The sequence below is a fragment of the Dipodomys spectabilis genome, unplaced genomic scaffold, assembly GCF_019054845.1.
Source record: "Dipodomys spectabilis isolate Male_0828 unplaced genomic scaffold, ASM1905484v1 ptg000365l, whole genome shotgun sequence".
Lineage (NCBI taxonomy): Eukaryota > Metazoa > Chordata > Mammalia > Rodentia > Heteromyidae > Dipodomys > Dipodomys spectabilis.
Window position 1 is genome coordinate 5,427,430 of NW_024871042.1, and position 25,347 is coordinate 5,452,776.

Genomic DNA, 25,347 nt, shown 5'->3' on the forward strand with positions numbered 1-25,347 from the left:
AACATTTATCCCACTTTCATATACTGTCTTAATTTCAAGATTAATAATAATACCAAGTAGCTCTATAGAGAAGATGTCATATAGTTTCCCAAACTCCAGCAACCTTGCATTCTTTCTGCCTGAAGTACCAATTAATACCTCCCAGTGTGCTACAGTTACGCCTACTCATAACTGACACCTAATACTTACTCTTGGTTCCTTGTGTGAGGAATACCTAAGGTAACTACATATTAAAGCTTAACATAGCACAAGAATGGTAACATTTGCTGGTATTATGAGTTATTAGAGCTAAACGAACCTAAACACATTCAGTTCTGTAAAGGAATGAATATACACAAGTGGCTGGGAGCAAATAGTTTACCGAACACTTACTGTGCACCAGGAATATTCCTTTTCTAATCTTCAGAATGTGCCATCAAAGAATTACCCCATTGAGGAAACTGAAAATCACTTAAGGGGAAGTGCTGAGAATTGAACTTTCTTTGTGACTTAACAGCAAAAATTTAGAGGTTTCAGATGGATGCATACATCTTCATGAAGAAAACAAGCATCAGAAAACTATACCTGAAAAATAATGGTATGACTGAACATGAAAACTTTTTTTAAAAAAAGACAAACACTCAAAATATGTCTGCCCAAAATAGATGCTAAGCATTACCTTAACTACATTTCCTAATACAATATATATGGCAAACATTAAAAAAGTTTGGACATAATTGAATAAAGAAAAATCAGTTAAAAATGATTTTACTTGCAACTCCCCACCCCTCACTAACACAAAACATTTTTATAATAATTAAAAAATATATCTGTCAAAGATTTGAAACCCTTTCTAGTGAAATATATATAAAAAGTTCCAGGAGTCAAGAGTCCCAAACTAAGTTTATAAAAAAACATTAAATGCTTCTTAATATGAATGAGTGTTCAAGATTCACTTTCATCAATGTCTTTATCAGGGTCTTGCTCAGCAGCCTCTTTTTCCTGTTGTTGTTTCTTCCAAAGTTTGGCCATAGCCAGAAGCTTGAGGTTAGGTTGGTTGGCAGCATCTTCTGGAAAGATGTAGTCATAGTATTCTTCCCAGCCTGCATCAGACTGAAAAAATGAAAGGCAAGTGAATGCATGGCTGAAACATGAAGGTTTCACATAAAGTGGAGAGTTTTTAACTGGGAAACAAAGTTCAGTGTTAACTGATGTTAATTTTACAAAATTAAAGGCCAATCTAAGAATTAAAGTGCCATTAATTTAGTAGCAGTCATAAATGTATGCATTACATTATTCATACTTGCCTGCAAGTTTCAGATCACTGATGTTAATTATAAATACTGCCCTAAATGGGTGGGGAACCTTTTTTAGCCAAAGTTCATTTGGGAATTTACATTTGTAGGGCCATACAATATTATCAATACAGACAGACACAGGCAGATGAAGACAAGAATACATGTCTGTCCTGTCGTGTACCAAATGATTTCCAGGGCCATATGGTTAGATGTTTTCCACCCTTGCCAGCTTCCACTCTCCCTTGACTTATAAAAAGGCCCCACTATCCGGGCATTGGTGGGTCATGCCTGTAATCCTAGCTAATCAGGAAGCTAAGACCTGAGGATCACCGTTCAAAGCCAGCTTGGGCAGGAAAGTTCAACTAACCGCCAGAACACTGGAAGTGGTGCTGTGGCTCAAGTGATAGAGCATTCGCCTTGAGCTGAAGAGCTCAGGGACAGCACCCAGGCCCAGAGTTTAAGCCCCATGACAAAAACAAAACACACCACCGCACTAAAAAGTTATCTTCCTCTAATATAAGTCCCTCAAGTTCTATGAAAAGCTAGCATTTTGATCCTGTCTTTTTATGCATAAGAGCCTGAAATGATCTCCCCATGTTCCTTCCACTAATCATACAAATCTTTAGGACTGGCTCAATGTTTCATTTCTCTCCACATTGACTTCCTGCTTACTGTTCTCTATAATTACCTTTCCCAACTAGCCAGATGGCAATTGACTTATTTCAGAATTCCATTTTAGGAAGTACATATACTACTTTAAAATACAAAGTTAAAGTCAGGTGGCTCACAACTGTAATCCCAGCTACTCAGGGGTCTGAGATCTGAGTATTGCAGTTTGAAGCAGAAAAGTCCTCATGAGGCTCCTCTCCAATTAACAACTCAAAAACCAGAAGTGATGCTGTGGCAAGTGGTAGAGAGCTAGCTTTGAGCATGAAGAGACTCAGGGATAGTGCTCAGGCCAAGTTCAAGACCCACACCAAAAAAAGAAAAATTAAAAAAGCCCCACAAAGTTCAGTCCAATGCATTTCTAATTTCATCAATGGTGAACAGTGCCAAGGAACAGCTTACCCCATCATCAGTCTGGACCTTTCTTCTCTTCTTGACTTTCTCTGGCATGAGTTTGTCTACTCTCTCCTTATCTGATACTGTTCCAAATTCATCTTCAAAGCTTCTCCAAGATTCTAGCAACATAAGTCTCTCTTCCTTTTCTTCACAATTCCGCATGGTTTTGTTAGCCTCTTCATAAATCTGTCTGCATTTAGCCACACTTCCTTCTTTTCCTGACGACAGCTCAAACTGAGCAAAACTGATCCATACCTTCAAAAAAAGTTACAGAGCCAAATTAACCATGTCACCCATAAGACCAGAATGCAGTACAATTCATAAATTTCTAGCCCATGACATCTATATATGTGTCCATCAGTGGTATTCCAAAGAACATGAACATAGACTGGGTGCTTCCTCATAAGTAATGAAGCAGTATATTTCTATAGTAAATTAGGTGTCTGATATAGTCAAACTATATTTCAGTTCTGTGACACTCAAGATATTTATATACAATATAAACTGACTATATATAAGCTTAATGTTCTAAAATCTTGAGACTTAAGAAAAATAAGCTCTCTCCAAAATCAAGGAAGATATTTAAAATAAATTTTCTTTAAAAATCACTTAAATACAGTATAACTTTTAGGACTGCTGGTTCTTGCAAAATCAAAGATTTACAAGGCACAGGATACCTTGACATGTTGTGTTCGCTGGAGCAACTGTCGGTAAAGATTTCGTGTTCTTTCAGTTTCTTCCTGCTCAATTTCAAAGTCAATGTATGATTTCCAAAGCACCTAAGAAACAGCATAATGAGTCAATCCTGACACTGAGTTAAATGGCATTGAGTAGAAGCATGTTGTTATCATTGTAACCTACATCTAGGAACATGGACTTTTATGCCACAATTAACAGACTGCATGTGGGTAAAATAAGCTTGTCAAAACTTAGCTAGACTTCTACAAGATACAGGAAAAAAAAAAAGACCTTAGATTCAGTTTTAAGTTCACTTCTAGGTACTTTCATGATCCTTCCACATACAATAACTTCTCGAAGAAAATATACCAAGTCAGCCACTACATATGTTTGTACCTCCACTGCAAATTCCTTGTTACCTGAGTTCAAATTAAAAATGTTTAGTTATAGCCTGTCAGGGCACAAAGATAAATGGCCTGCACACCTAGGAACTAGCAGTTCAGGGCAAAGGATGAGATCAACAGAACCAGGTGATACAGAAAGCCCCACCCTAGTAAGGTCAGCGAGGCTTGAAGCTTAACATACAGGGTCCTGTTAACCTGGCTCTTGTTAGACTCAAACTGGTCCTAGCTGGCTGTAGTGTGGCGCCATCTTGTGGCAAAACTATTCTAGACTATAGGGTGTGCATTCACTACTCTCATCCCTTTATACTGCTAAATGCAGTTCCTGGCAGTTTCTTTGCCAGGCTTTTTCCACATTCCCTTTAGCCTTCCTTTAACCATCCACTCCATTTTATCCAAATTCATCTGTGTTTAACTGCTCTGGTCTACATGTAGGGGGCTGATTTTAAAGCTGACTCATCAGCACTTCCTCCTGCCTTGCAAATAGAAAAAAAATGTTAACCTGAGACTAGGTAATTTGGGTCATCTCTGTACTCTGAAACACCAAACAAATTTAAATAGGTATAGGATACTAAAGAACTGTGTAGAAACTACATTGAAATTGAGATCCTCACCTCTGGCATGTCTAAGCGTGGCTGGCTGATGGCTAATTCATAGATTGCCCGGGCTCTCTCAATATCACCAAGGATTGTCTCTAATTCTGCAAATTTAATCCATGAGGTACAATTTTCAGGTCCAAATTCCAAGAACTTTTCATAAAGCTTCCGACATCTGTCAAATTCTCGAAGCTGTAGTTCCAATTCTATGTAGCCTTTAAATAACTTGTTCTTTGGACATTTGCCTATAGAAGTTCCCTGGAAAATTAAAACGACCAGACCATTGTGATACCTTAGTGGGTTCAACTTGTGCAATCATGCTTAACCTGTCCTAGAAGCTGTCTTCTGCTGAGGAAAAACCTTGCTGAATCAACACAAGAGGCCATTCTGTTGCTCGATGGTGACATTTTTTTGGCTGACAAGATGGCCTGTGGTCTCTGGTATCTAGTTAGCAAAAGGTAGTATTCTAGAATTATACAGAAAACTATTTGCGGTTTTAAATTTAGCTCAGAATTCCTTAGGGGATATAGATACATAAAACCTTCTTTAAATGTAAAAGCATCAAAGAATAAAACCTGACTTGCTGCCCACAGGAAGAAAAGAGCCTATCTGAAGGAAAATTGTATTTAAACAGTATTTGACACTATTAAGAAACCTTAAGGACACAGTAAGAGGAAGCTACATAGAAACAAATCACTAGTTCTAGTAATGAGTAGTTCTACATTTTTCCAATGTTATAGCCCAATGTTTTTTCAAGGGATGTGTGTTTTCTGACTTGTATCAGGCTATAAAGGAATATATGCCTATTGCTTTATTTTCTGTGAGATTGGGTTTTTCCATGTAGCCTAGGCTGTGCTCTTCCCTGAGCCTTTCGAATGTCAGTATCATGAACATACATCATAATGCCCTTGTGCTGTTTTATTTACTTATTTTGAGGTGATAAACATGATGTGGAATATCCATAAAATGGAACATTTTTATAGTATAAATAGCTGCTTTTTTTTTTGGTCAGTCATGGGGCCTGAACTCTGGGCGTGGGCATGTCCCTCAGCTCTTCAGTTCAAGGCTAGAGCTCTACCACTTGAGCCACAGCGCCACTTCCAGCTTTTTCTGCTAATGTGGTGCTGAGAAATCGAACCCAGGGCCTCATGTATGCAAGGCAAGCACTCTACCACTGAGCCACCTTCCCAGCCCCTATCTGCTGATTTTTAAACATAGGAACTATATGACTTTTAGGCATGAAAACTTTAATTTCCTTTTATAAAACATAAGCATATATTTTTTTTTTACTTACCAAAGCTCTTCTGGCAAATGGTAAATTTTTCTGTCTTATTTCAAATTGTGCATAATATAACCACATTTTGGCAAATGTGAACTAGAAAACAAAAGCATGGAAATATCTAGTTTAAAAGATTCATTTCAACTACATCACTGGCAATTTAAATTCCTTAAAAATTCAAAATGAGATGACTATTTCCCAATAGTTAAAAATATGCCTTGTACTTCATGATACTGTATGCTCTATTTAGGAACAGGCTTCATTTTGTGAGCTCCTTGTCAGGCAGAGTATTCCTTCTTTTCTAGGAAGGTAAGTCAGTCAACACTTCCAGAGCAGGAAACATTTCTTTCTTATGCTTGGAAACCTGGCAGAGGTAAGATATCTCCCAACTCCAGGTGGGGCAGTATTAATCCATACATGTGTGCACTTAGTTGTCAGCATAGTGGTTTCTGTGTCCCACACATACTGTGTGGTCTCTTTCTCCTTCTACTCATACTTTTCAAGTTACCCAGCTTCTTGTGAGTTTCTATATTATCTTTATTATATTCTATATTATTCATTTGTCACTCAACACAAATTATCCTCTGAAATAAACCCAACTAGTCTGTTTACAGAGGCAAGGAGATTTCATTTGTTTTCCATGTGCCTAGTACATACTGGGAAATATTCAGTAAGTTTTATTTCATCCCATTATTTCACAAGCAACAGGATTTTGACCCAGTTGAGACTAAACACTTTTGAGCAAGCATACCTTTTTATGAGGAATTAATTCCAAAGAGGCTTGATATACCTGTCTTGTCCTCTCAGGATCCTGTAGTAACAAAGTGTGACAAAACACTGAGGTCTGTTACTAAAATTAATTTTACTACTTTCTAGTTTTATGAATACTAGTAAAAATGTACATCCCCAACATGGAATAAGTTTTTCTCAAGTTGTTACTTTCAAATGCAGATTCTGTTTATTATCAGAAAGTATAAACTACCTTTAGCCATCAAACTTTAAGAATCACCAACAACATGGCCATCAAATTCTGAGCGCTTCTTTGTAGAAGGCCTTTTGCCTGACAGCATAAAGAAACAAAAGATTTTTTATGGTCTCAGAACAATAAAGGGTTAATCTTTACCTATTTGCACATAACCAATTTCTGAAAATGTGACTGGTATTTACTAAAAGCAAAAATGTACAACCTAACCGATTCCTATTAATGAGAAAGCAGATAAATTAGGAAATGATAACATTTAAATCATGGGCTATGTCACTGTCTTTCAAGTTCCAAATGAAATGGTGTTATGCCTGACGGTTTCAAACACAAAGATCTCACATGCATCTCTAATAGCCACACTGACAATTTAAAGTACCTATAGAGAATATCTATATGACTAAATCAAGACCTGTAAGAAACTAAAACCAAATGTCTTTTTTTAAAGGACAGTTGCTATCCATAACAGAGAAGTTGTGAGTAGAGGGGAAAAGAAATCATTAAGAGTCAGCACGCTGTACAGAAACTTTACAATAAAATTTAAAAATTCAAAACATCAAAAAAAAAACCCCAGAGTCAGCACATATTTATTACTTTTTTTACCTTTGCCTCTAACTCTTCGTAGAGTGCATAGTTGATCCAAAGATATATGTAGCGCTTCCAGTGCCTCTTCTCCTGAATGGGGGGGACGTTGGCAATGGCTCGCTCATAAACCTCTCGCACCGTTTCAGCTTCTGCATCACTTTCCACCAAGCGCAAGTAATCAAACCACGCATCGTAATTATGTGGATTAGCCTAGAAAAACAAGTGAAAAAATCTACACTGGCCAGTTTATACGAGATGAAAGAAGGCAATAAAATACCTTCCTATATTTTAGGAATTTTTCCTTCTACATTGTGTTACCTCATTTTAAAACATAATCCCTAAAAATCGCATAAAAGGAATGAGAAAAGAAATACAGAGGACACGTTACTGACTAGTTGCTCCACAAGAAAGCCCCGTTCTCTACCTCAATAATGAGGTTCCTATTCTAAGTGCACACGACTGTGCATCACTGTATTGATAATAAAACTACAATGGCATTATGCTTACAATCCCAAAGCCTGCCTTTTCTTTGTTTAGTCCAAGCCTGGAATTTGGGTTCTACTGCTTTAGCTCACTAGTGCTGGGATTTTAAAGTTATCAAGCTGGGAGCCGGTGGCTCACGCCTGTAATCTTAGCTACTCAGGAGGCTGAGACCTGAGGATCATGGTTCAAAGCCAGCCCAGACAGGAAAGTCGTGAGACGCTTAGCTCTAATAAACCACTCAGAAAACCAGAAGTGGCGCTGTGGCTCAAGTGGTAGAGCGCTTACCTTGAGCTGAAGAGTTGAGGGACACCGCCCAGGCCCAGAGATCAAGCCCCACAACTAACAAAAGTTGTATGACCACACCTGGCAAAACCTAATTCATTCAAAGCCTGGGATGGCTTTGAACCATGATCCTCAGATTTCAGCCTCCTAAGTAGCTAGGATTATAGGCGTGAGCCACTGAAGCCCGGCTCTTACTTTCATGTTTCAAAAATAGGGTCTTGCAAGCTTTGCCTGGACTGGCCTCAAACTTGTGACACTTCTGCCTCCTTCTGCCATTTTTAAAAAATGTTTTGGAGACAAAAGTCTTGCAATTTATCCCAGGCTGGCTTCAAACTCTTGATCTTCCTTTATCAGCCTTTCAAGTACTGCAATTTTAGGCATGAGCCACAACACCAGGATTTGTTGGGGACTCCCTATAGAGCCCATGCTGGCCTTTAACTTGCCATCTTCCTGCTTCTACCTATCCTAAATTCTGGGATTACAGAAATGATCCACCAAGCCTGGCTCTTGCTCAAATGCCACAGTACATGGTCAGCAGCTAGTAAAAGGACTTTCCACAGGTGAGTTACAAAGCATAGTTTGTTTGCCTATTCTACCAGTCATTTATTCCAACTAGTCTGAAACAGATGCCAACTCATCACAAACACATCCCAAGAATACTCACTGATGGTCTAATTTGCTGTTACTTATATTTCTGTAGATAGTATAAATTAGCCTATCTCAGTTATCTGCAGTTAACCTACAATAGACTCACCTTCACTTCCTCTTCATATTGGAATCTCCGTTTGCTCACGATGATATCTTCAATACCCCGCCTGTCACCAAACTTCTTCTCAAAAATAGTATAGTTTTTGAAGAGATCTTGGGCCTCATGTTTTGGAATTCTATCTAAGGCATACTTGTAGATGACTCGTACCCTTTCAAACTAAACAAAGATGATTATCTTCAACACCATTTTTCCACTCTAGTCAGAGCTTGGAGAGTAACTGACATAAATTACTTGCAAATTACAGTTTGAGACCTCAAAATATCCAGAATAAGATTTCTCTTTTATTGAAGATATTTCTGTCAGAAAGAACTGATATGCTTCCTTGACCTCTACATTTAACAGTTTGCCTAACATTTCTAGGACCAAAATTGAGCTTATGTTTTTTTTCACCATCCAACCTGAAACATTCTCATTTCTCAGCATGCAATACATTCAGTCATTTATTGGCTCTCACTGAAAGACCAAGAGTCACCTTGGATCTTTTCTCATTTCCCACAGTTACTACTCCATCAAGCCCTGACACTCTACCTCTTCATCACAGCCCTTTTATTCTCTTCCTCCCCCTGCAGACACATCTCCATTCCTAACTAGAATATTTCAAGACTCAACCCACTGACCTCCCTAGTTCCATTTTTGCCACCCTCTTCCTGATTTATTCTCCATAAACTGGCCAGAAGATCTCTTTTAAACATAAATCATATTCAGTTTCTCTCCCACTGAAAAATCTTCAGTGGATCCTTTCTACAGCATAATCTGAACACCCATCATGTAATTCTGTTAAGACTTTGGCCTATCTCTCTCAAGTCTATACAGTTTTATGCCTTATGGACTTCTTTGGGGATAGTCTGTTTTTATTCTAAATGATGTTTTCTGTTCTAAGGGCTTTTTAGTTTGTTTCCCAGATTTATTTCCTACAAAAGCCTTTAGTGAGGATGCCAAATGACTCTTAATTTACAGATGTTCAGATTTAAAGGCTTAATTTTTTTCAAACAAAACACAACGAATATATAATTTATAATCATTCAGCTCCCAATCTGTACAGCCACCACATACATATGCTATTCTCTGTATGACACTGTTTTTGTATTTTGAAAACATTTTCCTTAAGCATAAGAAAAAAAGGAAACAAATTATTTTGTGTATAGATGTGATTTTTGCTAAGTTGTTTAGTAATGTAATCAAGTCCGTGAAATATACTTACTTCTTTCTGGTTTTCCTCAAATTTTGCAAAGGCCACATAAAGGTGTTCATCCATGTGTTCATCTCCAAAGAACTCAACAGCTCTCTCATACACTTTCCTTGCATGGGCGAAATAAGCATGTTTTTCTTCAAAGCGGGCATACTTGATCCAGTTCTTCACATCCGGGTGCACAAGAACAAGTGCAGGAGAATTAAGGGAATACCAGGAAGGACAACACAACTTTGAACAAACAAGGGCTGGGCACTGTCAATTCACACCTACTTAGCTACTCAAGAGGCTGAGATCTAAGAATTGAAGTTTAAAGGCAGTCTAGGCAGATAAATCCTTAAGAAACACTTGCCTCCAATTAATTAGCAAAAAGCTGGAAGTAGAAGTGTGGCTCAAGTACCAGCCATGAGCAGAAAAAGCTAAGCAAGAGCTCAAGTCTGTGAGTCTAAGTCCAAGTACCTGCACCAATGGAAGAACAAACTGAGTAGTAGGGCTTTTGCTTAGCATATCAATAGTATGGGCTCAATTCCCAGCTTGAAAAAGCCAGGCATGATGGCTTACACACATGAAATACTACTTAAAGACTGAGATTGGGAGGACTGCATTTCAAGACCAACCTGAGTAAAAACTTTACAAGACTGCATCTCAACCAATAAAAATCAGAGTGGTGGCTTTCACTAGTCATCCCAGCTACTTAGTAAGAATAAATGGGAGAATTATGGTTCAGACTAGTCTAGTAATAAATGCAAGACTATCTGAAAAATGAAAGCAAAAAGTGCTGGAGGCATGACTCAAATAGTAAAGTGATTTCCTGGTAAATGCAAGGTCCAAGTTCAAATCCCAGTACCTCTCTACCACTGGGGGGGGGGGGGGGGGGGAGAGAACAAAACAAAAAAAATGAATGGTCAACAAACTACACCAAGCCACCTCAAAACCTGACCATTGAGTAAAGGTGATAAAAGACATACATAGGTGTGATCTCCATGAGGGTGGGGGTAATCTGGTTTACCTCAATCTGCCTCCTTGCTTATTCAATGTAGTACAAGTACAATGAAGTAAGAAAATTCAAACTGATTACTAGTCATATAACCTAAGACATATCTTTTTTTTTTTTTGGGTCCGGTCATGGGGCCTGAACTCTGGGCCTGGGCGCTGTCCCTCAGCTCTTCAGCTCAAGGCCAGCGCTCCACCACTTGAGCCACAGCACCACTTCCAGCTTTTTTCCTTTTGCTTATGTGGTGCTGAGGAATGGAACCCAGGGCCTCAGGCATGCAAGACAAGCGCTCTACCACTGAGCCACCTTCCCAGCCCCTAAGACATATCTTTCAACTTGTCTGTTTTCTTCACATGCAAATAAGGAAACCTAATACCAACCTCCCTCTATTAATCCTGACTTTTACTTTCTGTCCCAAAGGACATGATCACTAAATGGTGCCATTATATACGATACCATTATATATTTGTACTAATGATTAAGGATGGAAAAGATGCCACAAAAAAATTGGTAACATGAGCCAAGAGAGACTTTTTTTCATTTTGATAAATATTTTATATGACCAGAAACACAGAGGCATTATACCTTTGTGTTTCTCCCCTAACAGTATCCTCCTTTGGTCTCTCTGTGTGTGAATGCCTATCATATCCCAGTGTATTTTGGATCTAGCTTCTACATATGACAGAAAACATGCACCATTTATCTGAGCTTGGCTTACCTCACTTAACATTATTTGTTCTAGGTCCATCCATTTCCCTGTAAATGACATATTTTTATTCTTTCTAATGGCCATGTAAAATTCTATCGGGTATAGGTACTACATTTTTTGGATCCACTCATCTATTGTAGGGCATCTGGACTGTTCCCATAGCTGGGCTATTGTAAATAGTGCAGCAATGAACATGGCTTGTGATGCTCTGGGTAGATGCCCGGGAGTGGTATGGCTAGGTTCTAGGGAGGATCTATGTTTAGTTTTTTGAGGAACTTTCAGACTGCTGTGCAAACTGGTTGTATGTTCCTACAAAATAAATGTATGATGAAACCTGTATACATTAACAACCATGTGTCCTGACCCAACATCATCTCTAAAAGAGGAAGAGGAGCCAGGACAACAGAACCATCCAAGTTTTGTCCAAAGGATATATCGTTCATAAATGGTACGTGCGCGCTCCACTTCTTTGTATCTCAGCTCAAAATTAATGTAGGAGTGCCAGGCTTGCTCCTCAGGCTGCCATTCCATCCAGCGCTCAAACACCTGCCGGGCACCAGCAATGTTCCCCAACATCTCCTCCATATATGTGTACTTGTACCTTGAACAAAATCAATAATACCTGCTGTGGTCACAACGATTTAGGGAATACATGATTTGTAGCAATTTATACTGCTTCCTTTGTTACATGAAATTTTAAATTTTACCTTTCCTAAAGGTTAAATCAAACATATTTTCTATTAAAATAAAAATCTGAGGAAATAGTGAAACATGGGGAAGCACATACTTTCTTAAAATCATCTACTTCAAGGAGAAGATTCTAAGATTGTAACTACAATGTTAATTTGATCACACGATTAATAAACATTAAGATTATGACATAGACATATGACATTAAAAAGCACTTATAGCATATTTAAAGTATTTCAGATAGAATAATTAAAGATGTAAAGTTAAATATAAAAAAGTTGCCAACTCTGTAAAAAAAAAATAAACATACAAACTGCTTGGTTAGATAAAAAATTTACCAGAACTGATTGACTCGTGGCAGTGTTGTTATGGCACGGTCCCAGATATTTCGGGCATGATTGACCTGGCGATTCTTCATTTCCATTTCTGCATATTTCAGCCAGAGTGTAATATTTCGATAGTCTACATCTAAAGCACGCTCGTATATGGATCGGGCCCTTAGGAAGCAAGATTTGGAAAGTATCAAAAGCAGTATATACAGCATCTGAAGCACCATATTTCAGACTACCTTCAATACGCTATATTATTTGAATGCACAACACAACCCAAATTCTTGGCATAAAGATAAAAAAAAAAAAGGGTTGGGAATGTGGCTTAGTGGTACAGTGCTTGCCTTGCATGCATGGAGCCCTGGGTTCAATTCCTCAATACCACATAAACAGAAAAAGCTGGAATGGTGCTGCGGCTCCAGTAGTAGTAGAGTGCTAGCCTTGAGAGACAGCACTCAGTTCAAGCTCTAAGACTGTCCAAAACTAACTAACTAAATAAATAAAAAGATAAAAAGGCACAACATTCTCAAGTTATAGTACAAAGTCTGAAGGGTAGATGAGCATATAATAATAATGCAATATAATGAACATTATACTGGATCTACACAGGAAGCAGAGAAAGTGTACATGACTGTTTAGTGGAACAGCCTAGGTAGCAGGTAACTTCAGAATTAAGAATTTAAAAGAAAGTTCTAGTATACCAAGAGGTCTAGATTGGTGGGGAGGCATGTCCATCTTCAGGAAGAGGGAATAGCCAAGCAAGGAGAAATGATGTGTTCAGGAATTGCCAAGTAAACAGGCAAGAGAGGGCAGGGGTGTAAGGGAGAACATAGACTAGGTAACAGAGGCACGGGTTCCAGTTTTTATCTTGGTGGTCACTGGTTTTCAGCAGGACATTTTATATTAAAATCTCACCATATAGAAAGCAGACGGAAGTGTGCTTCTCTAGCTACAATCATGTACTAGTGATTCAGAACCACCAGTATAAGTTCTTCCTGCCTTGCTCCCAAGACTATCTTTCCACAGTGTCCCTCAAAAAAACCTTAGGGCTTCCCAGGGAGCAGAGCTCAAAATGACTACCAGAAGCACAACTTATTACTTGTGCTTAAATTTTTCCTAATCTGTTACCTTACAAAACCTTTATATTTAAAAATTATATTCTTAGCAATTTCACCTTTGAATTTCCTTTAGACTTTCTTCCCATTGTGCGTATTTTATCCAGTTACTAATCACAGTCCTGTTTTTTCTTATGTTATCTTCAAATGTCTGAAAAAAGGCAAAAAAGGTTATGTTAAGAGGAAAATATTAAAATTACCTTCACTTTTTGTCTATTGTCAGTCTAATAATAAAAGACTTGAGATGCTAGAAATACATGGAACATTCCTCAACATAAGAAAGGCTTTCAATAACAAACCTACAGCCAACATTATACTTAATGATGAAAAACTAAAACCATTTCCTCTAAAATTGGAAACAAGATAAGGATGTCCACTTTTTCCACTCCTCTTCAAAATATTACTGGAGGGGCTAGGAATGTGGCTTAGTGGTAGAGTGCTTGCCTAGCATGCACGAAGCCCTGGATTCAATTCCTCAGTACCACACAAACAGAAAAAGCTGAAAGTGGCACTGTGACTCAAGTGGTAGAGTGCTAGCCTTGAGCAAAAGAAGCTCAGGGACAGTATCGAGGTCCTGAGTTGAAGCCCCAGGACTGGCCAAAAAAAAAAAAAAAGAAAAAAAAATTACTGGAATTGCTGGCAAAAGCAGTAAGGCAAGAGAAAGACATAAAGTAAATCCAAATAGCACAGGAAGAAATAAAATTATCCCTAATTGCAGATGACATGATCTTATATTTAAAGGACTCTATATATTCCTCCCTAAGCTACTAGAGCTGATTAAAAATGTTGGCAAAGTAGTAGAGTACAAAATCCACAAAAATCAGTAGCTTTCCTGTATACCAACAAGGAAACGATCAAGACTGAAATCAGGAAAGCCACTCCATTTGCAACAGTCTCAAAAAAAAAAAAAATCCCTAAGAAGTAACCTAATTAAGGATGCAAAGTACCTCTGCAATGGAAACTATAAAAATTTAAAGAAGGAAATTGAAGACAACGTAAAGGAGTGAAAAGATCTTCCATATCCCTGGACTGGCAGAATTATCATGAAAATGGCAATACTGCCCAAAACAATCTACAAATTCAGTGCAATACTCATCAAAATCCCAACATCATTCTTCCCATGAGATAGAGAAAACAAGCCAAAAATTCATATGGAAGTACAAAAGGTCCTGAATCACAAAAGCAATCCAGAGCAGAAAAGGTAGTGCTGGAGACATAATACCAAACTTCAAACTCTACTACAGAGTTACAGTAATGAAAACAGCCTGCTATTACCACAAAAACAGGCCCAGGAATCAATGGGACAGAAGACCCCAGAAATACACTGACAGCCACCTCCTAATATATTCGGTATGGAAGCCACAAATATACATTGGAATAAAGATAGCCGCTTCAACAAATGATGCTGGGAAAAATGGCTAACCACATACAGAAAACTGAAACTGGATCCCTATCTCTCACCTTGCAGCAGTATCAATTCAAAATGGATCGAATACATCAATGTATGACCTGAAACCAAGAAACTATTACAGGAAGGAATAGGAGAAGCATTAGGACTTCTTGGAATAGGCAGGAACTTTCTAAATCAATCCAGAAACATAGCCAATCAAATACTAACTTGATAAATAGGATTGGATCAAACTAAAAGATTTCTGCTTGGCAAAGGATATAGCTTAACAGGCTAAAAAGACAGTCTACAGAATGGGAGATTTTTGCCAGCTAACATCAAACAATGACCTAATACACAGAATATACAGAGAGCTTAAAAAACTAAATCCTTGCTGGGTGCCGGTGGCTCACACCTGTAATCCTAGCTACTCAGGAGGCTGAGATCTAAGGATCACAGTTTGAAGGCAGCCCAGGCAGTCAAGTCTGAGACTCTTATCTCCAATTAGCCACCAGTACTACTGTGGCTCAGAGTGGTAGAGTGCTAGCCTTGAGCAAAGAAGCTCAGGGACAGTGCCCAGGACCTGAGTTCAAGCTCCACAACTGACAAATCAAAGCCAAAAAAACCTACTAAATGGTTAAAAAAAAAGTTAATAATTGGATTAATGAGCTAAAGAGAGATTTTACAGAAGTAAAAATGGCCACCAAACATATGAAGAATGCTCAATATCTCTGGCCATAAAGGAAGTGCAAATCAAAACAATACTGAGATTCCAACTTCACCCCAGTTAGAATACAAATAATAACAGATGCTGGCAAAGAAGTGGGCAAAGGGAACCCTAATATACTATTAGTGGGAGTATAAATTTGTTTAACCACTCTGGAGGTTCCTCACAAACATAAACAGAACTATACTATGATCTAGCATTCCTACTCTTGGGAATTTATCCAAAAGATTACAAACTAGATATACTAAAGCCACCAGTTCAACCATGTTCACTGCAGCACTATTCATCATGGGCAAGATACGGAATCAGCCCAGATACCCTTCAGAGGATGAATGGATTCAGAAAATGCAGTATATATACACAATGGTAGTTTACTCATCCATTAGAAAGAATGATATTGCAAGTTGGGAGCTGGTGGCTCACACCTATAATCCTAGCTACACAGGAGTCTGAGATCTGAGGATCACGGTTCAAAGCCAGCCGGGGCCAGGAAAGTCTGTGAGACTCTTATCTCCAATAAACAACCAGAAAACTGGAAGTGGTGCTGTGGCTTGCGCTGAAGAGCTCAGGGACAGCGCCCAGGCCCAAAGTTCAAGCCCCATGACTGACCAAAAAGAAAGAAAGAAAGAGAGAGAGAGAAAGAGAGGGGGGGGGGAGGGAAGGAAGGAAGGAAGGAAGGAAGGAAGGAAAGGAAGGAAAGGAAGGAAAGGAAGGATGGAAGGAACAAACAAAGAAACAAAGAAACTGCATCATTTGCAAAGAAATGAAAAGGACCTGGAAAAAATTATGTTGTGAAGTCAGTCCCAGAGAGACAAGGGTTACATGTTTTCTCTCATATGTGGAAGCTAGAATTAGTTTATAAATATTTAAGTAAATACTTTGGGTTGTATACAAGTGTACACCAATTTATGAACTAAAATACTAGTAGTTTTAGGGGAGAACTCAATGTAATCCCTTAGAAAGTCGAAATCACAGTTCAACTAAATAAAATCCAAGAAAGAGATCCTTGAAAGAGGCAGAGAGTGGGGTAGACAAATGAAGAGAAAAAGTAGGGGAGAATGCAGTCAGAAATTCAATGCATATCAAACACAATTAAGAAAAAATTAAGAGGTGGGATGGGAGGGATGGGTGAGAATGTTGGCGTGGCACTCATCAAGATGCACTGTATTCATAAACTGCTTTGTTGAATGGCAACTCCTTTGCACAACTACTGAAAGATAATAAACGTTAAAAACAAGTACTAAGAAGATTATTTTGTTCTTGTTTAAGAGAAATTACATCCTGGAGTCCTTGAGGAATAAGAAACTCACTATTGAAAGTTACATTTACAGTTGTTACATGCAAGCAAAATGAAAACTTGTTGGCAGAAGTTTTCATATTTTCTCCTGCTGCCCTTGACAACTGATACTTTAATAGACTCTATTCCTGTTCCCCAAAGAAAACATTTTTGAATGTTACTTTTAAGTCCTCTCAGTAATTCACAGAATGTAACACTACATAGGGAGGAAGACTGAACAAATGTAATTATGCTATTCAGTATACACTATATGGAAAAAGAAGAGATGAAGAGATGGGAGAACTGGGGGAAAGTAAAGGATGGGGTGACATTGCCAAAAAAGGAAAGATTACTTGACTTATGAAATGGTAACCCTTCTATACAATACCTTACTATCAATAAAATTATATTTTAAAAATAATAATCCCACAGAGTGATGTCAAATCAGATCCCAAAGGCTCTCTTCATGATTTTCCTCTAAGCAGTAACTACTACAAATGATGGTGGTTCAGACAGAAGTGCACAATGGAGCCTCCCTGCTAGGTGTACCTCTCTTCAAGTGCCAGTGATTCCATCTGCTACACTGTGACACAACACCAAAAATTATAGCTCTGGACCACTTGTAACATTTATATATTTTGGCAAAATACACTTTCTGGTCACTAAATGTTGTATTATTCATGTAGCTGGAAATGTTAACTTCATTGTATCAAAAATGAGGAAGGTCAAATACTGATGAATTCTTGGCAATAAACTGAAAGATATCACATGAACTGACCTTCCTTTTCCTTAGCTTGTAATCATTTAATTCTTCTTCATCTGTGATCTTCTGTTGAGGTGGAGGTGGGAGAAGCTCAAGCTCTCGTTCTTTAGCTTCTCTTAAGAGTTGTTCAGCAGTTATCTGTACTTCAGCCGGAGCTTTGTTTTTTACCTTTTAAGAAAGAAGACATTTCTTCATATAAGTGAATTAATTTGCAGACAGAAAATAGTTAAAACTACCATGAAGTCTGAATTATCTAGTCACCAAACTTTAGGTACTAGATGATCCTACTATTAGCTAGCTCTTTTTTCCTTCCTTGAAGTGTCAGTGGAAGGATGTTGCTAAACAACCCATTAAAAACAAAATTTTTGTCACGCACCAGTGGCTCATGCCTATAGTCCTGGCTACTCAAAAGACTGGCAGTTTTAAGCCAGCCCAGGCAAGAAAGTCCATTAGACTCTTCTCTCCAACTAATCACCAAAAAGCTGGAAGTAGGGCTATGGCTCAAGTGGTTGAGCACTAGCCTTGAGCACAAAACCTAAGGGACCAGTGCCCAGGGCCTGAGTACAAGCTCTACCACAAGAAAAAAAAAAAAAAAGTCTTTTTAAATGGAAAACTGAACTTCAATATTTTTACTAAAAATGTTTTGTAAATGTAAATGAAAACTACTTGCATGTATTTATACTGAGTCACAGCTATGCCCTCAAGCTTAATTTAAAACATACTCTGATTAAAATTGGGAGTGAAAATCAATTTTAACAATCAAATAAACATTTCAAAGGGAAGGAAACAGGGGGAGAGGGAGCGAAAAAGACATTTCTATGTTTTGGTAGTGTGCTTCACAGAGGTTTAACTGCTGCCCCTTCCCTTTTTTTTTCTGGATGTGAACTTTCTAAGCGTGATTAAAAGATCTCCTATACCACATGTTGACATTTCTTCACAATACAAAAAAGAAAAAAGATTACATTTTCTATTTCATACACAGGATCTATTACCAACCCAGGGGCAAAACTCTCCAGAGAAAAAGAAGGGTGAGAAGGGCAGGCTTTTTTCATTTTAGATGAGGATAATAATAAAAATGAGGCTGTTCAGATAAAGTTCTCACCATAGATTTTTGCTTTATCAAATATGTACTACTTCTTAGCATTACGACCTCTACTATAGATTAATACATATTTCAATAACCTTGGTGGATGATTTGATTTTTATGGCATTTAAAATTAATCTAAAGGTATTTTCATTACACTGTAATCTTCTTGGGGTCTTAAAGACTTGTGCTGTCCAACACTACCTGTAAGTCACAAGTTGGGATGAATCATGTTGCAATATATACAATGGTCTTTAAGACTTCGTCTCATTATGAGTAAACATTAAAATATTTTTGGATATGCTGGAATACAATTATAGCACTAAAGTTAACACCACTTTTTTTGCTTTTTAAATGTGCTTAACAAGTAACGTTTAAATTAGATATGTCCTAGCATTCTATTTCTATGTGAGCCACTAGCATCCAACAGAAGTTGTTTTAAGTGTCTGACCGCTTTATTAGAATCCGTTCGTTTTACAAAGGGGATTTCACTGTGATATTTTCACACTTGTAAGCAATCCCGTTAACTTCACCTTTTGTCACTCTCCCGGCTTAAACGATTTCAACGGGTTCGGTGCAAATAAACTACGTTGACCATATGCCTATGGACTTGCTCTTAAGAAACATTATTTAACGCCATGCATGGGGAAATGATCATGATAGCTCATATTTAATAGGGACTTAAGGGCCTTATAGCTCTAAAAAAAACCTAAGCAAGTAAATAAATAAATGGAGGAAGGGAGGAGAGGGAGGAGGGGGTGTGTGGGAGGGGTGGGGGAAGGATGAGCCGGGTGTGTGGGGGGGGACGTGGGGGGGGGGGGGAAGACAGGCAGGAAGAAGAGTTAAGATTAGGACAAGGCCTGCCACGTCGTCAGAAGCAAGACAACACAACTCTTGCTTCAATTGTGCCAGTGCCCCAAACACCTGTCGTCGACTTCCAATCTCTCTTAGCTGTTCAACCCTCAGTTCTCGGCTTTAGTCATTTCCACCGTCAAGTTCGCTAGAAGATTATCCGTCCCCCCCAACCCCCGCCGTTGATTACGGTGGGCGCCACGGCCCGTGGCACAGATTGCCGCGACTAAGAGGACCCGCGTCCAGGCCCGGCTGCCCGCCAGGGCGCTGCCCAGCACGTCTTCGCCGGGCCGACGCCACTCCTCCCGCGGACGCACGGCGGAGGCGAGCCGCGCTCCACTTCCCCGGTGCCTTCCCCTTCCCTCCCCCTCGCCCCGGCGCAGGAGCGAGCCGCTCCCGCAGACAACGACCCGGGCTGCGTGGGGCAGCCTCCCGCCCCGGGCCCGCTGCTCACGAGAAGGCGGATCGGGCACCTACCTTGGCCACTTTAGGAATCCGCTGCTTCCCGGCCGCGGTGGAGGCCGCCATGTCTGCAGGAGGAGATCCCCGCACACACTTGGACCCCCAAAAAACACCCAGCCGGACAGCTCGCCGACGCGACGAAGCTTCCCCTCACAACAAACCGAGTCCCGGAACCGGAACTCTGAGGGCTGACCTTTGACCTCCGCGCACGCACCGTGACGAAGGCGGCGCCGTTTCCGTAGTAACCGGCTGCGCGTCCTCCTCCCTGGGAGAGTGGGCGGAGCGCGGCGGCTCGGCGGAGCTGAGGGGTGAGTGGCGCTGGCCCGGCCGGGCTGCACAACCTGGGTCTGGGACCGCAGGGCGGCCTCCCAGGTCCCTCTCAGGGACCGGGGCGACCCTGCGGGAGGCTAGGAGGGGGGCCGAGCCGTGGCACCCTCGAGGGGAGCTAGAAGCAATCTGGGATCTATCCGCTGGCCGGGAAACTACCATTCCTGCGCGCCCCGGGGCGAGCTGCCGGGCTCCGAGTGTCGGGGGTCCCGAGGGTCGCGTCCCAGCCGTGGCGTGGGGCCTGCTACGAGGGAACCCAACCGGAGGGAGACACCGCCCCGCCTCGTGTCCCTGCTAGGGTCAGCCCATCATCCTTCCTGCTTTTCCCAGGTGCGGGGGACGCGTGTAGGTGAGATCCACCGTGGGCAGCTGATTTTTAGAGCTAGGCTCTGACTTGGTTTTGTCTGGATTGGCTTCCTGTCATAGCTCATGAGTTAAGAGGCTTCTTCCTCCGTTGTAAAGACTTTTTCAGTATTCGGAGAAATGTTGATTAATACTGATTTCAAATATTTCAACACAGCTTTCTAAAACTGCCGTGGGCCAGAAACAATATCAAAATAGTCGCCATAGTTCTCTATCACTAACTGATTTAAAGTATCTTACTTTCCCAAAGTTAAAAAGAGTCGGGCTAGTTTGTGTATTACTAGCAGGAAGAAGATAAAAGTGCGTTTCCCTTAAGTGACATCCCTTTTTTATTTTTAATCCTAAGCCATCAAGTTAGCAAGACTCAAAAATTCAAGCACCTTAAAGTACTTCTGATCCTGATGCTTGTATCTCACGTTTTTAATGTTTAGTAATTCCTTTTGCCCTTTTCTTCTTTTCATTTTTTTTCCTTTTGAAGTGTTGTTGATTGAACCCAGAGCATTGCACATGTTAGACAAACATTCTACCACATTGGTCATTTTAAAGGGAAAATTATTACTATTCTATTTATTTATTTATTGTCGGTAGTGGGGCTTGAACTCTGGGCTTGGGCCCGGTCCTTGGCTCTTCAGTCAAGGCAAGCGCTCCACTGCTTGAGCCAGTTTTCTAGTGGTTTATTGGAGGTAAGAGTCTCACAGATTTTCCTGCCCGGCTTTGAATCGTGATCCTCAGATCTCAGCCTCCTGAGTAGCTAGGATTACAGGCGTGAGCCACCAGTGCCTGGCTATTACTATTCTTTTTGACATCAGTGCTTATGTCAATTGATGGTTATCTTTTTTTTTTCAAGCCACTCCTTTGTAAGCCACTTATTTCTGATTTGAATTTTTTTTCTGAAATATATCTGCCTGGTTCTTTCAATCAAAGATTTTTAATACTATTTTTTTCAGTCTGTGTATATAATCATCTTGATCTCTTTTTCTATTTTTTTGTATACATTTTTATTGTAAAGATACTGTACAGAGGGGTTACAGTTACATGAGCAGGGTAATGAGTACATTTCCTATTGAGCATTGTTACCTCCTCTTTTGTTTTTCCCGTATCATCCCTTCCCTCACCACCTCCCCAACACCTTCCTCCACCCCTCCAAGTTGTAAAGTTTGTTTTCAACATAGTGTCTTGTACATCTCATTGTTACAATGGGTCAACCATTATCCTTATTTCAGCATTTTGTTATTTCCCTTCCCCTCCCCAAATTAGAAAAATGTTTATATAAGATGCAGGGCACTGGAATCAAATACAATGAAAACAGGTGTTATACCATGGGGGAAGAACATACAAAAGAAACAAAAAAATCATATGGTACATTATAAGTACGTTAAAAACAACAGCAACAAAGATAAAACCTCTTGTGTCTCTATCTTGGGGTTCATTTCGCTTAACATCATCTTATATGGTCATGTACATAGCTTTTGACCTTTTCTGCTTGCCTAAACATATGCTAGTTATTGCTAATAAGGGAAACCATGGGACCTATGTTTCTTTGGGCCTGGCTTACTTCACTTAATATAATTTTTTCTAAGTCTTTCCATTTCCTAACAAATGGAGAGGTATCATTCTTTCTGACGGAGGCATAGAATTCCATTATACACACACACACATACATACATATACCACATTTTCTTGATCCATTCATCTACTGAGGGGCATCTGGGTTGGTTCCATATCTTAGCTATGGTAAATAATGCTGCGATAAACATAATTGCTGGTAGCTTTATTATGGCATTGTTTGTGATCGTTTGGGTAAATGCCCAAAAGTGGGATTGCTGGGTCATAGGGGAGTTCCATATGTAGTCTCTTGAGGAACCTCTATACTGCTTTCCAAGGTGGTTGAACAAGTTTACACTCCCACCAATAATTTTGTCTTGATTTCATCTTCATTTTTTTTTTGGTGGTTGTTTAAGCAGAGCATTCCAGGTTAATAGTAACTTTTCTCTTTGTATTTTTAAAATAGTCGTCTAGTAGTAAATATTTTAGAGTGAAAACTACAACCCATATGGCAAATTTTCAGCTCATCTCCTATTTTGTGTACCCTGTGAACTTTACGATATTTATTTTACCTTTTTTATTAGCACAAATTAGTTGTACAAGGCTACTGCCACTGTGACATTTCTATACAGGTAAGCAATGTATTTCTATCAACCTCCACTATCTCTATAACGTTTTCCTCGTAGAACTATGAAATCTGTGATATTGCTTTATTTCTATATATGTAAATGAAGCCCGTGGAACATGTTTATCCTTCATCCTCTTGGTTAGCCCTCCCTATTTTACCTTTGAAAAGATGGAAAAAATATTTCACCATACATGAAGATTATGTAAAAGTCAAATTTCGATGCTCGTAAGTATAATCCTACTGCAATATAGACATTCTTTGGGTGATTTTTGGCTCTGCCTGTTACTGTGCTAAAGTAGAGTTGAGTAGCTTCCCAGAGGGAATGTAGGTCATAGAGCCTAAAATATTTACCTGGTCCTTTGATTTTTTTTTTTTTTTCTTTTGTCAGTCATGGGGCCTGAACTCTGGGCCTGAGCTCTTCAGCTCAAGGATAGTGCTCTACCAGTTGAGCCACAGTGCCACTTCCAGCTTTTTCTGCCTATGTGGGACAGAGGAATTGAACCCAGGGCCTCATGCATGCAAGGCAGGCACTCTACCACTGAGCCACCTTCCCAGCTCTTATCCTGTCCTTTGAAAAGAAGCTTTCCAACCTGTGGCCTGCAGGCTCTAATTTTGCTGATGAGAAACAGTCTTCAATAGGTCTTCTGTTTTTTCTCTAGTTGCTTTAGGGTTTTCTCATGTTGGGGTTTTGTAGTTTCACTGCTGTGTATTTAGTGTTTGTTTTTATTTTCCTTTTCAAAACTGAAAATTCATGTCTTCAGTTCTGAAAGTCATTTACCATTATTTTCAAGCATTTCATTTATTCTCTGGAATTCTTCTAAGACAGATTTCATTCAGTGTTTCATGCTTTTTAACCACACTTTTTATTTTCTTTCCATTTGATTTTAGGGAATTCCAGTGTAATCGAACATTTAATAAGTCATCTAATTAGTTGACGTTTGTATTAAACTTGTTTTGTAGTGTCTTTCAGAATATTATCTAAAGCTCTTGCTGACTCCCCATAGTACACAGGTAGTGTAGATAGGGATGCCAAAAACTTTAGAATGAGAACTTATTACCAATATTCTTCCCTCTCTCCCCTCTCCCCTCTTCTCAACTTCTCTATTCCCCTTCCCCCTTTCTCCCTCTTTCCATCTTTACTTCTGCCTGCCTCCTTCCCTACCTTTCTCCCTCCCTCCCTACTCTCCTGCTCTCCCTCTCTTTTCCCTTACCTTCTTCCCCACTTTCCCTTTTCTTTTTGGCAATACTGGAGTTTTGAACTGAGGGCCAGGCCTTGTGCTTTCTTGGAAAGTGTACTTCCCTTTGAACCACCACCTCAGCCCTTTCATTCTTTCAGTTATTTTTCAGATGGTGGCTTGTGTCTTTTGTCTGGGACCAACCTAGGACTGCCACCCTCCTATCTATGCCTCCTGCAGTTGAGATAACAAGCCTACCTCTACACCTGGTGTGTTGGTTTTACTAGATCTCCCTAACTGCCTGAGTCAACTTTGAACATTATTCTTCCAATCTCAGCCTCCTGAGTAGCTGGGATTACAAGTTTTACTTTGTTTATTGTGTAAAGCTTTGAGTAGAAAAATCTCAATGCTTCTGTGTGTGTGTGTGTGTGTGTGTATGATTTTCCCAGACTTCTGCATTCACTCAGGGGCCCAATCCTCCAAAGTCCCTGCAGAATATGTGGCTTTAGTCTCAATTCTGTGTTTGAAAAGGTCTGTCCTGTTGTCCTAGAGTGGAAAACCTCTCCTGAGCTTGTGGTTAGGTGTGGTCCCATCACTTCCGTCAATGCTCAGCCTCCTGCTCAGCCATTGCCATCTAGGTAGAAGAGTTGTCTTGCCTCCCACACTTCTGAGTTTTCTTTTTTCAAAATCTGTCACTTTTTCTTTCTTACTTACAATTTTTATGTACACGTAGTATAGCTTATGATATGATGTTTCATAAACTAGTTGCCTTTCCCCTTTTGTTTTCCAATTAAAACCTAAACCAGGAATGACAGTATTTATGACTAGCTTTGACAGTATAGGCATTTTAAAGTCTATTCTTACCCAGTTAAGGTAAAGGATAACACTTGCTTGAACATACACACACACACACTGGTTCTATTAATATGCCATGTCTTCACAGGATCACAGGGAGTATGGCAAATGTAATTGAGTAGTCATTTATTTAGCTGATAGCTAGAAACAGAGTGATTGCTTCTTTTGAAACAAGTCTCCATTTTAGTGTTTGCTAATGTTTTCCCAAATGTGGAGTGAAAAAAGGTGAGAAGTGTGCCACCTTTTCATGATTATCTACCTAATAGGCTCTGATACATATCCCAGAATGTGTGGTGCATGTTTGAACCTACTAAAATAGAAAATCCTGTCTTAAAGTATACTCTACCTGTCTGAAGAAAAGAGGCCTTTGGGACAAAGATATTCAAACAGAATTTCAGATGAAAGATTTTGGATGTGGATAGTAGTAGTAACTGTCCAATATTATGAATGAACTTAATACTACTAATACAGTTCAAATGATAAATT

General features: G+C 39.5%; 1 protein-coding gene across 2 annotated transcripts; it reads right to left on the reverse strand.

Moving 5' to 3' along the window:
- Window positions 1-721: 721 nt before the first annotated feature.
- Window positions 722-24,222, reverse strand: Crnkl1 (crooked neck pre-mRNA splicing factor 1). Of its 2 annotated transcripts, XM_042666406.1 has the most exons (15): window positions 24,218-24,222; window positions 19,984-20,061; window positions 17,586-17,738; window positions 13,477-13,568; window positions 12,312-12,470; window positions 11,718-11,884; window positions 9,593-9,771; window positions 8,377-8,547; window positions 6,876-7,067; window positions 6,045-6,104; window positions 5,309-5,389; window positions 4,033-4,272; window positions 3,017-3,118; window positions 2,346-2,594; window positions 722-1,092 (listed from the first exon to the last, which is right to left on the reverse strand). In XM_042666406.1, exons 2-15 carry the CDS (start codon window positions 20,032-20,034, stop codon window positions 925-927), a joined length of 2,064 nt encoding a protein of 687 aa, XP_042522340.1. In that variant the 5' UTR covers window positions 20,035-20,061; window positions 24,218-24,222; the 3' UTR covers window positions 722-924. The 2 variants fall into 2 exon arrangements, with proteins under 2 accessions (XP_042522340.1, XP_042522339.1); XM_042666405.1 differs by lacking the exon at window positions 24,218-24,222 and having other exon boundaries at window positions 19,984-20,133.
- Between the last annotated feature and the right edge of the window lie 1,125 nt (window positions 24,223-25,347).